Here is a 19,121-nt window from a genome sequence, read left to right as displayed (position 1 = left end):
ATGACTTAACCTCATCTCAAGAACCTTATCGCAGTTTGTAGTGAACCAAACACTTCTTATCCTGGAAGAATTTTATGGGCTCTCATGAAGCAAAGCCTTATCATTCCAGCAAAACTAAACCTAGGAAACTGCAACCAACTACTACAGAAATTAAGAAGAAAGTCAGGAGGAAAAGGTCTCTGTTCCACAAATGGAAAATAACTAAGGATGTTGTAATAAAACAGGAGTATTTAAGTCTACAGACCGAGTAAAAAAAAAATAATGTTAGACTCTCTAAGAGGAATGTCGAAAGGAAGGTTGCATTAAAGGCTAAAGATACAATATTGGAAGAAATTTTAATGTTAACTCCAAAAGAGATCTAAAAGCTAATCACTAATCTGCAGGATAGTCAGTGTCTTATAATTGAAAATGAAATTGATATAGCTAATGGAGTTTAATGATGTTTTGCACAGTGTAGAGGACACGAGTAACATACCCACTCATTACTAATCCTGCGTCGTCTATGATTTATATAACTGAAAACAGATGTGCTACAAAGTCTAGCTAAGATTAAAAGGGACATTATTTGCTGACCTTCAACTATTTCAAAAATCCTTACCTGCTGGTGTGGTACCTCTTGATGGGAGCCATACCAACATAACACCCATATTCAAAAAAGGAGATGGAAGTAATTCAGCAAATTACAGGCCAATTAGTTTAATTTGCATAACAAGAAAATAATGGAAGCTATAACCCAAGAAAAATGGTAGATTACCTGGATTCAAATAACATTCTGAGGGATAGCCAACATGGATTTAGGAGAGGTAGGTCCTGTTTAACTAATATACTTGAGTTCTTTGAGGAAGCTGGAACTGTACCAGCTTGGATCAAAAACTGGTTAAGAGACAGGAAGCAGCGGGTAGTTATTAGAGGCACAATGTCACAGTGGGCCTGCGTTCACAGTGGGGTACCGCAGGGTTCAATTTTAGGGCCACTGTAATTCCTAATCTACATTACTGTATATATTGGTGTCAATATCGTTAAACAGGTTAAATTTTCAGACGACACCAAGGTGGGTGGTGTAGCAGATACTGAACTAGCAGCGCAGAGGCTACAACCTGATCTTGATTTAATTAGTGATTGAGCTGATACCTGGCAGATGAAATTTAAGGTAGACAAATGTACGGTAATCCATGCAGGGAGCAGAAATGTAAAGTACAGATATTTTACAGGTTCCACTGAGATGAAGGTAGCTGATTATGAGGGAAAACCTTTGTTGCATGTTGATGCTTCCATGTCCAACTTCTGTCAGTGTGAGGAAGCAACTAAAAAGGCCAATAGGATGTTGGGTTACATCTCTAGGTGTGCGGAGTTGCTTTTGGAAATGAGGTTATAAAAAGTCAAGGGAGGTGATGCTGAGATTATAAGTCATTAGTAAGACCCCACCTAAAATATTGTGTGCAGGTTTGCTCACCATACTTTAAAAAGAACATTGCTGCCTTGGAAGAGGTTCAACGTAGGGCTACGAGAATGATTCCTGGTCTTAGAGGAACGTCTTATGAGGAGAAGTTAGCTGAGCTGAATCTGTTCAGCCTCGAGCAAAGGAGACTAAGGGGGGACATGATCCATGTATATAAGATTCTAACAGGTATGGATGCTGTTCAACCAAATAGTTTCTTCAATATTAGTTCAAATACAAGATCTTGTGGAAATAGGTGGAAATTAGCAGGAGAACATTTTAAACAGGATTTGAGAAAGCACTTCTTTACACAGGGTGTAGTCAGAGTATGGAATAGTCTTCCTGTTAGTGTAGCACAAGCTAAAACCCTGGGTTCCTTTAAATCAAAGCTAGATAAGACTTTAACAACTCTGAGAAGAACTTAACCAAACAGCTCAAACGAGCTTGATGAGTTGAATGGCCTCCTTTCGTTTGTAAATTTATGTTCTTATGTCCTTATCTGCAATTCAATGGAAAAATCAAAGATAAGTCAAATCCTTCTTGGCCCCTGAAGCCTCCAGACAGACCGACACAGTATAATGATATCCAAAAACAACAGCTCGTAAATAGATAAAGATTATGCTTCTGTACATTAGGCTTCTGCAAGGCACAATTCCTGACCATTAAAAACATTGGTAAATGACATCATGTCATTTCCCATAATGCATTGAGCGGAGACACTTTTAGAAACAGACACAGGTCACAAATTAAAGGTTAATGACAGAGGTGCCTTAAAGCTAAAAACAACTAATTTTAGCAAAACAAACATCTGATAAATAGCTATCAGGAGTCAGAATCAGTTTGTGTGTAACATGAAGAGTTAGCTTCGGCCAGGATGGACTTGTGATACACAGGACACATAAAGACAGGTTTAGTTATAGCACACGAAGAACACACCTATAAACTAATATTAACTAATATGACACAAGAGGCAACGGGGTGGGGCTGGGGGGGGGGAGGGGGGCACGCAAAACGAGGTTCTTTTGTCCTTGGAGCACAAGGAGGTTCAACAAACCGTCCATCGATAAATTCAACTTTAATTACACTTATCCTAAAAACAAACCAATATGCAAAAAGTTACTTCCAACCTGAAAATGAGAATAAAGAAAATGCAGTCAAATGGCATTTATCATCCTAGGCACTTAAGCAGTAATGAAAGATTCTGCATTTCTTTCTGTTTCTTTCTTTTTTCGGTGAAAGTTCTGCACGAAGAGACACGAGGGCTCTACACTATAAATGAAGAGGGTCGTTCTCCTGATGGACGTGTAGCCTAACGGCAGTGGGCGAGGACAGACACCACGGCACCGGCCGATTAACGCACCCCTCTGGGGGGGGGGCAGATGGCGTACGAGTTGAGATAGTATGAGAATAGAGCAGCGCTGTCAAACCGTCAAGCCCCTCGCTGGAGAGCTTCCAGGCCGAATTTTTAACCACATCCAGCTGCTTTGTTCTGCAGAAGGACCAAGCGCTTGCAAAAGCTGCCGCCCCCCCCAGCTCCCCCATACTCACACACCGCCCAGAGCGTCCGAATTAGCCTAATCTCGGCCACTCCAGAAGTAGCGTCCGCCCCCGTCACACAAAGTAGGTCCCTGGGTGGCATTTTGTGACCCCCTCTTGCTCTGTCAATGCCCTCGGGGTGCCATTTTCAATTAAAACCTTAAAGTGAGGCTCCCGCATGGGCTTACAGTTGCATTTGAGCCCCCTTTTCCTAATGCAACAAATATGTATGGGGAGGAGGAGCAGAAATGTGGAAGAAACAGCCTCCAGAGGGACAATCCTGCTTCTCAGAGGCGATCAGAAAAGCAGGGTAATGGAGACTAAAGCACATTCTTTGGATACATAAGGGATGTTACTCAATGCAAATAATGTAGAAAGGTTAAGACTAAAGGCTGCAGGGCATTCGACCCCAGGAGCTGGGAGGAGCTCTCTCTGATCTGGGGTGTATATCTGATGAGTGACCTACCCCTCTGCCAGCCGAAATTACTGTTTAGTGTGAATGTTTCTAGTAGGAATATCCATATGCACGGTTATGTCACTCACAAGTCGACAAGAAAGGGCTCTGAGCAGCTGAGAGTCAGAAAGACACACTAATACAAACATGAGGTACCCATATCATTTGTTTGTATGGGGGAAAACCCTAATCCCAGCTATGACATCATTAACCCCCACCCAGCCCTAACCTTATCCATAAGTAACCAAGAAAAAGTACAAGACTTTTGGCACTTTTACTTTTTCGATCACAGTCACACATTTTTATAAAATTGAGTTTGCCCTTGCGAAGACCAAAATTAACAGGTTTTTAATCACACACACACACACACACACACACACACACACACACACACACACACACACACACACACACACACACACACACACACACACACACACACACACACACAAATTAAAAATAGGATGCTGTGATACTTAACATTATGTAACACTAGCATGGCTTATTTGCTATTTTAAGTGCTAAACCTGGCTTGTGAAACTAATGTTTGGGAAGTAGGGAGATCCTAATAAAACAATTTTCTTTTGTTTTTTGGGACATAAAAGTATCCCACAAGGACGACGACACGACCGCCGCTGGCTGGCTTGCTAGTGCAGGGAAGGCGTCGGCCACACGGCCGGCTTGGACAAAAATACACCAGCGAAAGCGACACAGCAGGCCCCGTGTGGCCAAGATGCCCCCCAGGGCAGCCAACACCACGCACGGCCTTGAGGATCCGGCACAGCAGTGTCCACACGCATGCTCCACCCCTCCCAGAACCGCGGCAGTGAGAGAGAGGAGGCATGAACCACGCGGAGAACAGCCTGACAGGAAGGAGACCGCAGAGTCCGTCGTAGCCGTGAGTAACGCGAAGGGGGTGGATGCCAGCGTCTCCCACGCATTACGCACCGACACTCGCTCACACATGTCTGAGCAGCTCTACGACTTGATAGCTTGATCAGCAGGGGAGGGGGGGGGCGAGTCAAATGCCGTGGGACACAGGATGTGATGATTAAATACCACCTCCGAGCGTCTATTACGGAGAGCTCTGGGGGAGGCGCGGGCGAATGCGTGGGGGTCTCCGAGTCTGCTTAGGACATTTCCACATTCAAGAGAGGCTGGTTAGGGAGCCATTACCTCAGCACTGCTATGCTACATTTCAGTAGATCTGGCTAAACCTGGGAGCAAATGGGAAAGACGCTCCAGCTAATCGCGTGGGCTAAGGGATCAAATTAAACGAGTATGGAAACCCTAAAATTCCAGTAGGCCAGAGGGAGAGACCCCAGTGAGCAACACAGACCAGCTACCGGGCCTTACGGCAAACTGCGTCGCTAAATTCAGTCCCAAGGGGGAGCTCTCACCATTGCACTAACTTGCAAATCTGACAAGTTTTCACCCAGGGACTTATGTGCTGAGATGATTATCCGCCCGTTACAAAAACGTGCCCAAAAACGACTCAAAGATGTCCATTGGATTCTCACGATCTCGCTGACTTTGAGTGGCATCATCTATCATTGCCAGTTACCACAGGACATGTCCTACACCTCCAAGGAGCTCAGCATGTCACCAGGGAGGCGGCGGATGGAAATCACTGGCAGACATAAGCTTGCCGTACACCTTCAGCAAGAACGAGCGTAGGACAGGGCCGGCTCGCAACTCGACAGCAGCTTAACGAACATGTTACATAATGCTGAACAGATTCCCTTTTCAGCAAGCCCCCGATTTAAAGCCTACAGCCAGCTAATAAGACCGAGAGGGGCTCCATCAGCTGTCCCGCCTCCATCTTTAAATTATTTGCTCACCCACAATTTATTCCATAAGCTACAACCTGCCTTTGAGATTAATGCTGTGTCATTATAATGTTACCCCGCAATATGAGCACTAACTGCAGTTCAGCAAGAAATGCTTTGGGGCTGGAATAAATAGGGTGGACAACCAACGGTGAGGTGAAGACGGGTGAAGAGCCCAGCCAGTCATGTGACTAGTTACTAAAAATATAAGAGGCTTTTTAAATCCAAGGCTTTTCCGTTTCCTCTCTCAGCCCCAGGTTACAAACATCAGACCATCGTTTCCTAACAAGGTCCTCAACGACCACCAGAGGGTCCATATTTCTACTCCCTCCCAGGTAGCAAAAATGTGTCCTGCAGGGAGCTGGGATGAAGCAAACACACGAGCCGTCTTGGGGTCCCCCGAGGACCAGGTTGAGAAACGCTGCATTAGACCATAATGCACCACCCCATACCCTGCTGAAGCCCCCCCCCAGCCATGTTTATCTTCCCGTCACTCACTGCCATTTCATTAAACCCAGGCTGGGAATTCAGTCTCCATTTCGTCAAACCACCTCACGTCACGTGATTCTGTTCATCATCCTAAATAGAACGAGACATACCTTCTTACTACAGGGGTGACATAGACAGATCTTATATTGTGAGTTTCAAGGAGCAACAGTGATGGAAAAGGAACAACAGAAATCAAAAAATAGGAAAAAATGTAGTCCATTATCACAGGAGAGCCACTGATCTTGTGGAGATGTGAAAATGACTCATAACCTAGGTGAGATCAGTAGCCATGAACTACTGGATTTAGTGTGTTGGTGTGTCACTTTGTCTCTGTCTACTGCAGTAAGGAGCCTCGGCACAGCAATCTCCTCTTCACGGCACTCACTGATTTCCCACTTACGGAATTGCCTTGCTAACTGGAAGCGAGTATTTGTCCTCCTTTCAGTCAATAAGCAGTGGACACTTACCTTCTCATGAGTGCCATGGGATTCACGAATCTGTCGAAGCTTTCTAATTGGTAGGAATGACTTTAGTTCCTACCTGAAATCACAGATGGTGCAAGATCTTTCCGTTTTCTCATATCTGTAAGGATGCCAGTGGTTAGACCACGTGAAACACATGACAACAAAGCATCCACCCACGCAGGTTCAGAACTGCGGACCGTTTATTTGGAAGCGCTAAGGAGCTCATTAATTAAAAGTTTTCCGAAATATTTAGATCGCCGTTTGCGTGTCCCTAGTGAGGGGTGACTTATCCTAATCACTTTGGGAGTTGCTTGTCAGCTGTGTGAAGATTGTCAGTGGTTCACGCCCCACACCACCAGAAACTGGCTGCGCACAGCAAATGCATTCAGGTCAACAAGTCTAGTCACTGCTGACTTTGGTCCAACTGAGCGCCTCGCTAATCCCCAACACCCTTTGGCAGCTTGCATAGCGGTCAAGTTTCCCACAGAAACTCGCTGCAGGGACTGATCCAAAGAGGTGGCTCTGATACCGTGCTCAATGCAACCCTTAAAAAAATGCCCAGCTGTATTATACGGAAGAAGGGTGCAGCTAGGAGGGTCAATAATTCATCATCAGAACCATGGGTCTATCATCCCATGCCATGCAGAACCTTGTGTTCTGTCCTGGCTCCTGTGAACCGGACTGGTTTAAAAAATAAATAAAAAAAAAAAGACAGGGGGGGGGGAGGAGGGGGATGCAAAGTAGCACAAGTCAGTGTGGAAATAGGGACCATGGCCAAAATTTCAATGACAGTGGTTTGAAGGACAGACGGTCAATGGGGCTAGTGGGGGTGGAGGCGCTTGGTTAAAAGGAAGAAGGGGCTTTGCCCAGCTACCCCAGTCATATTTATAACCTAGTCCAACTTTAATGAGTCACACACTACTTTGAAAAACAAAAGCTCTACACTGGCAAACTTTATTCAGTACAAGTGAAAATAAAAAGATCAGAAAAATCCATCCATCAGAGATGCGAGTGGATCACTTCAGCAGACTTCAAAATCTAACCTGACGCACATAACTGTCAGAAATGAGGAGCACTGCAGGCTATTTCCCGCACCTTTTGCCCGTGTTACTTATCCCAAGTTACTTGAATTCGGGTCAGAAATCGTCAGAAAACACAGACGGACAACAAAAGTAAAAGCTTCCAAAGTGGCATAATTCACTAACAGTTGCAAAACTCTTCTTCAAATAATTTTCAATAGTGATTCAATCACTATTCAAGAGTGATTGTTTTGAGCAAATACGAAATGCATCATATGTTTTGCCTCATTTATACAATTTCTGGCCAGTGTTTGAGTGCAAAATAAGATTTTTTTTTTACAAATATGTTTCCTGACAATCTCCAATGCACATACCCTACAGGTACTGTGCTATAAAATATAAGTTGTGAAATATAGGTCAAATGCATAAACCTGTGTGAAGTTACCTTTAGCTCTTGCATGCTGAGCAGAAGATTACTGATCATCATAAAATGGAAGACAGGGGCGTGACCTAAAACAAAGCCAACATTTCTGCATGCATTTATTTAGGTGTGATGTGACACTAACAGTTTATCTAGTGTCTCAAATGATGGGCACAATCAATGTAATCCATATCCTAGGCCCCCACCACAATCACCTTACACATTTCAGAAATCACGCATTCCCTGAAATGACCAAGTGTCGAATGACAGCATTTCCTGGACAGTGAGCTCAGCTGACACACCTGACATATACCAGAGACACTGACAGGCTGACAGTGGACAGGCTGCCGAGGCGGCTTGGGGGGTGGGGGCATATTAGCAGTGTACCATAAGGGGGGTTTCTCCGTTTGTTCATTGACTGATCAGCATCAAGGGCAACTGCAGAAGACAGCCTTTGTGCTCCCTAGCACACCTGTAAGGGCAGCCCTCCATTGAACTTGGCACCAGCCCCAACAAATGGTCTCCAGTATTCAAGAAGTCAAATGGTGCACCAGTGATTCCGAAGTTGCTCTGAAAGTAGCTCCGACTTGATCATCTTGCCACAAGCCGACTGGTAGCATCGGCATCGGAACAACAAATGCTAAAATGAATACAGATTTAATTAGTGACACCGGAACAGTAGCAAATTCACAGCTGGATGCGCAACCGCATGACTTCAAACATCTCTGAGCTCATATGCGAAGAGTCGGCGCCTGACAAGCACCAGCAAAGCGGATAATTATTTCACACACGTTATGTAATGCAGGTTTCTTGACAAACCAGCCATCTTCATCAAACCTGCCTATAAAGAACAAGTTAGCGACGGGTGTCACTCTGTGGCAAAAGGTTAGCGTTTCTCACACAAGATAAGAGCAAGCCCCACCTGGACAGGTTAGTGACTGAAGGACCCCACCCAGAATTGCTTGAGATGTTGAGCGAAAGTTAAGCAATACTTTGACAATCTTAAATCTTCAGCTACAAAATTTCTAGCATTAAAGAACAAAGAGTTGACGTGTTCAGTGTGTGATGATGACATTAAAAGAAACATTGAAAAACACAACACAAAAAGCCATCCCCTCAAAATATCTCTGCAACAGAAGATCCAATATTTAGGTGGGTAGCTAGAGGGTCAACACACCAGGCAAGGTTAGCACTCCGCTACAATTACTGTTTGTGTGAACTGGGATTCCCAAGTTCATTAATGTGGACTTTGGAGTTTGCCCCTAGCAGAGGAGCAACACAGTCCTGAATGATTTCCTCTCGGGGTCAAGCACAGTTGGAGAAACCAACAAATGAAGAATAAGGGCCATCGTGTATAGCGGAACCTAGCCAAGTGATATTACAACCAAAATTAGAGCAACATTTACAGTGAATTTGCTCATATGGGCTTTATACTACTTAAATAAAATTTGACAGAGGAACTGAGAACAGAAATGATAATCATTTGGGGACTGTCACAATAAGCGAGAAGACCATCACTGAAGATTGCACCCAAAGCATGGCTGCTTGAGGACACTACATGCAAAAACAAGACGTCATAAGCTGATCCGATTATCAGATTTGGAAAGATCTTGCAGAGGAGGACGACACATTGCTAAGACTGCTTCTGACATCCCTACCAGAGCCTCTCAGTAAAAAGAGCGAACCGCCTCAAACTCAAGATGAACTTGAAATGAGCAAACATGACCAACTTATTTAAAATAACGACAAGGCAAGACGGAAAAGACGGAAAGGACCATGTGATAGACCAACCCTAAAATACATGTGCTCTATTATATTGTCTTGATTTGCACGACACCTTTAGATGTAAAAGTACCAGGCAATAAACAATTCTGATATTACACAGACACATACAGACCAAATCAGTGCAAAGCATACTGTCAGTTCAGTGGAATTTTGAGTTGCACATTTAAATGAGGTACTAAAAAAAGGTTACTGAGTATCTGCCATGGAAATAACATGGATAAGACTAGAATCATGGAAAAATATGAGATCACGTAATGACAGTTTTATAGCAGTGCTTATGAATTAGACACTAAAATCCATATTAATGCCACTGGCTGCCTATACAACTTTGCTATTAACATCTGTTTCGGGTTAATAATGTAGTTAAGTAGAAGCAAGTAAAGGAGCAGAAGATTAAATCAATTTCTAGATATTTAACAGGTTTTCCCGTTTAGTAGAAATCCATTCAAAGATAAAAGGACCACACAGTCTAAGGGACGTACACAAACTGAAAGGGGCTTCTGCGTCAAAACTGCAGGGAAAAGTCTATCAGACGCAAAACACAATCAAAACACGACCCAATTACATAAGCAACAGTTTCTCTTAATTTCTATCCAAAGTGTGATGTCAAATTACATTAAAATAACACAGCCTGTAGACACAGCCTGAGCGCTTGTAAAACGTTCTTCAAAAGACCCAATCAATAAAGAATCGCTTTTCAAGCGCTTTGCACAAACTTTTAATCTAAATATCAATATGGGGGGGAAAGATATTAGTTGGAGATTAACTGCTTCACCAGTGTGTGTCAGCATTGGTGCAGTTTGATACCAAGGGCTGAAGGTGGCCAAGCAGCACAGCGAATGCAGTTTGAAAGTGTCACAGGTAGAGGTGTGAGAGATTGGGATGTTTAACATCTAGGCACCGGTTTTCACACACTTTCCACAGACCTGCAGCTCAGGTGAACCAAATGTCCCCATAAGGTTATAAAGACATATTATTTTGACCTTGTGAGCACATTTTTCCAGTCCACACAAGGGAAATCTCAGTCTTACATAAAAATGTGACTGCAATCAAAACGGTAAAATAGCCAAAAAATCTTGTGTTTTGATACTTATGGTTAAGGTTTTGGCTGGGTAGGGATCGTCATTGTTGGGATCAGAGTTTTAACCATTGAAATGCATGGAGAGTCCACACAATGATAGAGGGGTGTCTGTGTGTGTGTCTGTGTGTCTGTAGGCCATACCCTGCCTCGCTCCTGATGGTCCTGCTGAGATCACAATCACCCTAATGAGATGAGCTGCTATTTAGGGTGGATGGTTGAATCTCAAAGCCAATACATTTCATCCCAGTCACACCAACACCTTACATGAGCTACTGGATGACTTCTCAGACCTAAAAATACTTCGATAATCTCTGAAGGACCTCCATCTTTTTTTAAGTCCAATATTTCATGAACCAAAGGATACAACAAAGCAGACAGAAACCATGGAGAAGTAACAGCTCACGCTGGCCGGGGCAATGCAGCGAGGATGGCCTCCTCGAAGGAGCACTATGGGTTAGTCAGGAGAACAGGGTCAGGAGGTGCAAATAAACAGCGACCAAAAGGGAATCTCCCATTCCCTGCAGGGTACATAAGGGGCCAGGAAGGGTCACCGTCTGTGACTGGAGATGGCGTGGATGATGCCTTTGGCACCCACTCGTCCTTACAGCTCTGCGAAGCTCTCCTGTGAACTCGAGCGACATCCCCTCGCCGGTTTTCATAAAGGGAAACACGGAAACGGCAGCAGCAGCGCGGATGTATGCAAATGGGATGTCCGGCTGACTCACGCGGTCACCGCTCACGCATTCGCTCGACTGCGAGCCATCTGCTTCCTTCACTATGTCGAACAGGGGGCCCCCCCCTCTGCTGGAGCTAACGCAGTCAGGTTGGGGTGGGCTTTATAAAACGTTACCTAGCTCCTGTTCACGTCAATATCTTAAGTACAACTAAGCAACAAACGGGAGCATGGGCATAAATTATGGGGGGATGGAGGGGTTGTAACTCCCATAAGGAACAGAACCGGCCAATACAAGCCCCCTTCCCCCCCAAAAAAATAAAATAAAATAAAAATAAATAAATAATAATCACGTTGTCATGATGAATGGGTGGAGACCTCAACCAGCCCAATGTTTATCCAATCCAAAGTTACACCCTTTTTAAGGGGATGGGGGTTCTACAGATAGAGTGTCAAGGAGACTAAATTTCATTCTCAGCACACACGACACATATTGGGACCCACAGAAGGGAAATTTAATTTAAAATCCAATTCTCATCACGCATGTACATTAATAAGGATGGGAGACTTGAAATATCACATCAAAATGACGACAAGTCTCAGTCACGGAACATCCACCTGACCTGTATCTTATATGGGTCACTCAATCGAAACGGGCAACCTTCTCAAAACTGGAATATATCTAAGTATCGATTTCTACAGTTTGAAAATGACGGATATTCATTTAAGGGATCTTGTTTATGTTGAGTATTGTTGATATTTACTTATACCTTGATATTGCAACAAGGTTGCAGTTAAAGGACTATTGAAATTACCTGCTGGTAATCCGCATCCTGCGGACGAAATTCATTGCTGGTCCGCTCGAACTGGAAGTTGAAGTGCGGGAGCCGGTGGAGGAGGTTGACCCACCACGGCGGGGAGTAGCTCACCACCGCTGCCATGGTCTGGGTGCTGAGCTCCGGCTCGGTGGATCGGGATCGGGATCGGAACCGAGGGCGTTAATCCGGATCCAAGAAGTTCAAAAAGTTCAAACGCAATTACTCCAGTTATGTAACTCAACCAAGGTGTCTTACTAGTCGGTCAGTGCAATAGAATCGCATCAGCTGCTTTGTGAAACTCCAGCTTCAAGACAACCAGTTTATACTGGTATTGTTATTTAACGACACACATTCGATGTCAATATAAAACACCGTGTTTATCCTACTGTAAGCTAACCACCTTGCAACGATTTAAAAACCAGCCTTAGATAGCCTTTGGTATTTGATGGTTCCCTTAAGACGTCTAACTGATCTAACAGAACCAAAGAAAACAAAAAAAATTACAACGGTTCCTTTTTCTTTCCAAGGGGATCCTTATACAGCTGTAATTCACTGCGTCGTCTTTCCCTTTGGGTTTAACCCCCAAAATCATCGTACGCCTCCTTCAACGCATATTTTCATTTCCTCCCAGCAAATATTGCGTCGATTCGCCTTTTTTCCACCACACAAATTTCCAGCGATAATGTTCAGAGCCTGTTAGTTTAACATAAACACACTGCAGATGCGATTAAAAACACAATCAGTAGAAATAAAACAAAAAACCGGAATCCTGTCGCCTCGGCTGATGTGCAATGCGATCCACCCTCTAGTCAATTAAATAATCTAGCGAGGCATTTGGAGTCCAGCTCAATTAACTGCGCGTCCTTTCAAATGTTTCATCAATATACGATTTGCATTGGCGGGCAATAAAATCCAGAGCCGTACCGGGAAACCTTTACGTGTTAGACTTCATCCACGCTTGAATTTATGAAGATTTCCGAAGCGTGGAGGCGTTTTGATCTTTATCCAGCCATCCCCTATGCCTCGGACTCCACTCGGGCATAGAGGGCTGCACGGTGCCTCTTTGTTGTCAACATCGCCTCTTTCTCGTCCAAGATTTCACCGGTGGTCAGCAAACTAGGACCTTCGAAAATTCACACCCGGCCCGAAAGCGCCCTCATTTCTCAAAGCGGAGCCTCTTAGTGCAGATCAGCCATAATCCAGAAGAACAATGGAAAGGACGACGGGAACATTATGGGGCAGCCACAGCTTGGTGCTGCACTAGTTCCCCACCTACACAGAGACAGCCACTGAGGAGGAAGCTGATAATGTCTGAAGCAAATAATGTGTGGGCACTGACCTCTGGTGGGCAAACGTGGGCTTCGAGCGAGAAAAAGATGTGTGGGTGAAGGAATTATACATGCCCCTTCTGTGTTAGTCAAAATCCCCCTTTGGGCTGTTGCTTGGGCCTACTGTATATTCTACAGTCATGAATTGAAATTTAAAGACGAAATTTTCCCTAACGAAATGTGCGGGACTATAGGCTGGTATTGCGGCATATACAGGTTTGAGCTTCTGGTCGCGTTTGCTTTAGTGTTGCTTTAAGATTACGTTGCATTTATTTCCCCCCAGTACCACAAGTAAGTGTTAACGAAAAATGCATGGATGGATTGTGTGACTGTGAGGAAAAACTTAAACCGCACACTAAGCATAAGTACAAGATATGGGAAACTTTAAGACAATAATTTAATTGACTGCATTTCTTTGAACTTTGGAAGGAAAGCAGGGTACCTAGAGGTACAACATGTGAACAGCGAGCACATTCAGCCTCCATAATGAAAACCCCAACCCCTGGAGGTGTGTTGCAACAGCGACCAGGGACGCTGCCCAGGGGCCCTTGGGGTGCAGGGGGCCCGTGGGGCCCCTAGCCCAAAACAATTTGCAAGGCTTATCAACAATGTATTTTCGTTTGTCTATATTAGAGGGCCTACATTCTTTGATCCTCTGCCTACAAGGGCCCCTAACCCTATAGGGAGGGCGTTTGGCTGCCAAGGGCCCTTGAATTGTGGTGGTGGTGGTGCTGGTGGGGGGGCCCTCGCGAATGTTTTTCCCAGGGGCCCACACAACCCATAATCCGTCCCTGACAGCGACACCTACTGAACCATTGAACCGTATGTTTAAAATCAATTGTAATTGCTACAGTATATGAATGACTTAAACTCAAGCATTAACAAAGTAATTAAATATAAATGAATGTCATAAAAACTTAGTAAGTTTTGTTCTGCAATTTAAATACGTTACAGATGTTATGGGTCGGCATGGTGGTGCAGTGGTTAGCACTGTTGCCTCACACCTCTGGGACCCGGATTCGAGTCTCCGCCTGGGTCACATGTGTGTGGAGTTTGCATGTTCTCCCCATGTCGTCGTGGGGTTTCCTACGGGTACTCCGGTTTCCCCCCACAGTCCAAAAACATGCTGAGGCTAAATTGCCCATAGGTGTGCATGTGTGAGTGAATGGTGTGTGAGTGTGCCCTGCGATGGGCTGGACCCCCGTCCTGGGTTGTTCCCTGCCTCGTGCCCATTGCTTCCGGGATAGGCTCCGGACCCCCCGCGACCGAATAGGATAAGCGGTTTGGAAAATGGATGGATGGATGGATGTTATTTAAATCATGCTGGACTCAGCCCAGAGGCACATAGTCATGTAACAATGAGTTTTACCACACATTAGTGTATAACGCACATTCTCACAGACCACATAAGGAATGTAACAGTTTTGAAAGGGAAATCGTACTGTGCGTTATGCTATTGTGTTTTCTTCGTAGTTTCGAAGGCTTATAATGATCCAGTTCTGGAAAGGCACTGTGCAAGACGGATGGGGGAAAAAAACTCTGTCTTTCCAATTATACTCACAAATCAGCATCATTAAAGCAGCCTTGTTGTCTGAGGTAATCTTAAATTCAAATTCTCCCCATGATGTTCAGTTTCCTGGCAAATGATTTATAATGTTTAAGATGCCGCATTAAAGATAATTAATATCACTTTTTGACATCCTCAAAGTTTTTTTTTCTAAGTTATAAGTAGAATTAAGTAGTATCCAGTTACTCAAAACATTACTACACAAATAATTAAAAATAACAAATAATCCATACATTTTTACCTGTTATAGTTTACCACCATGGTCAGATTAAAGTGACCATTTCAGCCAGTCACCCTTTTCTGGGTTATAGGTGGGAGCACCCCCACAATGCAGGGGCAACAAGCCTACTCCCCATACTGAACACGGAGGATTCATCAGGGAACAGTGCTAGCTACTTCTTAATCAATTAAATTAATTAAACCCCTAACTGGCAAATAAAGCACACTAATACTCAGAGTACATAATACTCATATAGTTATACAGCTTTGGTTCAAAAGGTTAATGAATTTCAATGAAATTCAACTACCTTGCTTTCTAGACAAGCAAACCATTAAATATGTCGAGTATAACTTTAACTGATAAATACTGTACTGTTATGCATTATCTTGGCCCCGCTGGTCAGTCCATGAAATGAAGCAGCTTGTGGCAGGCAAAGTATGGTCTGAGATGGTTGACATGTTAGACCTACGAGTTTACAGCACCCACCTTTACCATGATGACTGGTTCCTACCGAGAGGTATGTGGGATGGGGACTCAATTTCCTGGGAAGAATTGGCAGAATTGGGCAGGTCAGGTACTGGCCCATCGCTGGGCCCATGCGGCTGGTTCCCTGGCGAGCAGCATGATCTTCCCCTTCCACTCCCTCATCTTCTTCATTTGCGGGTCCTGGGGTAAGCACCTGAAGAGGAGCTCCAATGTGAGGAGGGGGAATTAGCTCAAATGGCATACTGCTCACTCCACATGCAAAAAGTCACAAGAGGCAGAAGAGACAAGAATGCAAGGAAATACCCCCAAAGGGAGGAAGGTTTCTATAGGAGGGAAATTAAGACGCTACTAGAAAAAGAGTCATGCAGGAGACACTAGGCCCTGCAGGCAGCCAACCTCCAATACACATGCTTACCTTTTCTGCTTCTTGGCACATTATTCCCGGCTTAGTCTTGCAATTATCAGCCACCAACCAGGCCCTCTTTACACTCCTTTTGGCTGCTGGCAAGGAAACCATGGTTACTGTTGGCCTGTCTGATGTTGATCGCCCCCTGCTGGTGCACGGAACCTTGCTTGATATTGCAACTCACCTTCATCACAGCACTAAGGGTTGGTTGTGGGTCTATGCATGTGGCTGAATAATCGCATCACTGTTTGGCCCTTATATCCAAAAAGTGCAGCTAGTTATACAGGGGATACAGGATAGCAGAAAGCACAGGATAACTGAAGCTAGTTAGGGAATACAGGATAGCAGAAAGCACAGGACAACTGAAGCTGGTTAGAAAGGGAATACAGGATAGCAGAAAGCACAGGACAACTGAAGCTGGTTAGAAAGGGAATACAGGATAGCAGAAAGCACAGGATAACTGGAGCTAGTTAGAAAGGGAATACAGGATAGCAGAAAGCACATGATAACTGAAGCTGGTTAGAAAGGAAATACAGGATAGCAGAAAGCACAGGATAACTGAAACTGGTTAGAAAGGGAATACGGGATAGCAGAAAGCACACGATACCCTCACCCACTGTGAAGTTTCTGAGAAAAGCCACCAAATTCAGGTTTGGACTATAAGAAAAGAAGCAAATTACAATACACTGGTTACAAATAATCAAATAATAATATCGCCCGTCTATAACCACTTCTTAGGTATAGAATTTATATTCATAAAATAAGCCACCTTTCCTTTAATGCCCCCCAGGGGACCACTTCAAACTGTGTCTCCATTTAAGATCAAGTTACTGATTGAATTTTAATGTTAGACCACCATCGCCTATATTACTTATAGAATATTCTATGACGAGGAAGCTTTCTCTTACTGCTGAAGTACATTCAGGCATCAACATTAATCATAATCATAACCTAATACCCCACCCCATTAAGGAGTGGCTTAGGTTTTATTAGAAGCAACTTGCAGCTGCATCCTTCATTCATCTACAAAGCTGAGGGCCAGAGCATCCAGATCACATGTCCAGGTGTTGAAGCATCTCAGAACAACTTCGTTCAAACCTTCAAGGGAAGTGCTGCTTTTTACTTCTCAGAGTGCAGTTTTGCGTGATGCTGACAGAAGATGAGATACAGGTCCTTCAGGAGCAGTCTGTGATGTAAGCTTGGCCTAATCCTCGTTTCGAATGGACCAATAGGATACGAGTACCAGGGCAAACAGACAGATTGGCCATGTGCCCCAGAGGCGTAGCGAATCCAGAGCTCCGAGAGACAGACATCTGGTAACTAGGGAAACCAAGGCAGCTGCACAGTGAGGAGCTCAGGGGCTCAAAAGACTAATTTGGGGAATAGCTGGAGAGTCTTTCTAAAGGAACAGGCCTGAAATGTTAGGGATGGGAGCAGCCCTGTCGTGCCATTAAGCCCTAGAGGCAAAAACACTATTGTCATTATTATCATTCAACTTCTATACCCACTTGTCCTATGCAGGGTCGCTGGGGGTCTGCAGCCTATCCTGGAGGCTACAGGTGCAAGGCAGGGTACAACTCAAGATGGGGCACCAACCCAACACAGGGCACACTCACACACCAGTCACACCTATGTTGTCAGGATCGCGGGTTATCGGGTAAGCGAATGGGCAGGCAAGCTGGCAGGAAGCAGGCAAGGGGGCAAAAATCAGGGAAAACTGGGGATTTATTACGGGATCGGGACCATCGGACATCAATGACGGACGACCAGGCAGGGCAAGACATGGACTGATAAAGAAAAGACAGGGGCGAAATAACAAGGAACATCTGGGTACGATCAGGGAAGCACACGTGGATGATCAGGAGGGCGAGGCACACAGGAGGACTGGACGAGCCGGGCGTGACATATGTACAATTCTTCTCTCAAATTGTAATTCACCTTAGTATTTTTTTGGACTGTGGGGGGGGGGGGGGGGGGGGGACTGGAATACCCAGTGGAAACCCCAAGGAGAGCATTCAAACTCCGCATATGTAGAACTGAGGATGTAATTCGAACCCTGGTCCCTGAGGTGCATGCAATTATTATTATTATTATTATTATTATTATTATTATTATTATTATAGGTGTGTTCTGAGCAGGGAACTGACTAAACATTGCAGCCCCCCCCTGAGAAAATGTCACCCTGAGCCCCCTGCTTCGGTTGGTGTGTTCAGTCGCACTGTTGATTTTGCCAAGCAGGGAGGATTTTTAGCCCCCCCCCCGCCCCCAAAGTGCTGGTCTCCTTTCATTTGTCATGGTTTCCCTGCCCCTCCGACACCCCCGGTTCTGGGTGATACACGTTCCCACCTTTCCCACAGCACTTCACCAACTGCAGTACATATTTATCTCCATCTTGTGGAGAAATGTGGGTACTACAATTCTCCAAACTTGCATTTTGTCTTTCCCAGTAAGAACTGAAACTTCAAGGGCTATTCCAAAAAAACTCCCAAAATGGAAACAAACACATACACACAAAGAATAAAAATGAATTCTGGGCTCTTACACCAATGGATATATATCAGCCCAAAATAAACTGAAATGTAGCGCTGGAAAGGACTAAACGGAAAAGAAATGGAATTTATTGATTCATATCCTTCAGCGTCAGTATTAACAAATCACTGGCCCAAAAAACGTGAGTGAAGGTATTCAGTCCGAGCATATTCTGTTAATGTCTATGCTTTCACTTCTCCTAAATGTTCTTATAGTTTAACACCATATTTAAATTAAATCTACGTACACATCAAGTGGGACGGTATGTTGCCAACTTATATATGTTTATTTGCAGTTAAGGTGACCTAACAAAAAGCAAACAATAGCCTCACCTACTGAGGTTTCTGGAACAAAAAAAAAATCGATGTTGTCACGATATTTAGCAACGTACGTGACCTATAAGAAAAGAAGCAAATTACAAAGCACCGATTAAAAAAAATCTAACAATAATATCCATACATATAAACCGAGAAGGACAATAAGGATAAAAGGACACTGTTGTCGTAATCACCCATTACTCACTGAAAAATCACAGTTGCAGTTTAAAATGGGACACGCCTTACAGCGCACAGAACGAA

The 19,121-nt window shown here is 44.3% G+C and overlaps 1 protein-coding gene across 1 annotated transcript in view; it reads right to left on the bottom strand.

Annotated features, from left to right (window-relative positions):
- ttyh3a (tweety family member 3a) overlaps positions 1-13,295 on the bottom strand; it is a 52,840-nt gene extending 39,545 nt beyond the window's left edge. The window contains exon 1 of the mRNA XM_048990278.1: positions 12,005-13,295. Coding sequence (XP_048846235.1) covers positions 12,005-12,130 — 126 coding nt within the window. The 5' untranslated portion in view covers positions 12,131-13,295. The remainder of the gene's footprint in view (positions 1-12,004) is intronic.
- Positions 13,296-19,121: the final 5,826 nt, after the last annotated feature.

The sequence above is a fragment of the Brienomyrus brachyistius genome, chromosome 22 (assembly GCF_023856365.1).
Source record: "Brienomyrus brachyistius isolate T26 chromosome 22, BBRACH_0.4, whole genome shotgun sequence".
Lineage (NCBI taxonomy): Eukaryota > Metazoa > Chordata > Actinopteri > Osteoglossiformes > Mormyridae > Brienomyrus > Brienomyrus brachyistius.
Note: the sequence above shows the minus strand (reverse complement) of the source record. Positions and strands in the feature narration are given on the sequence as shown.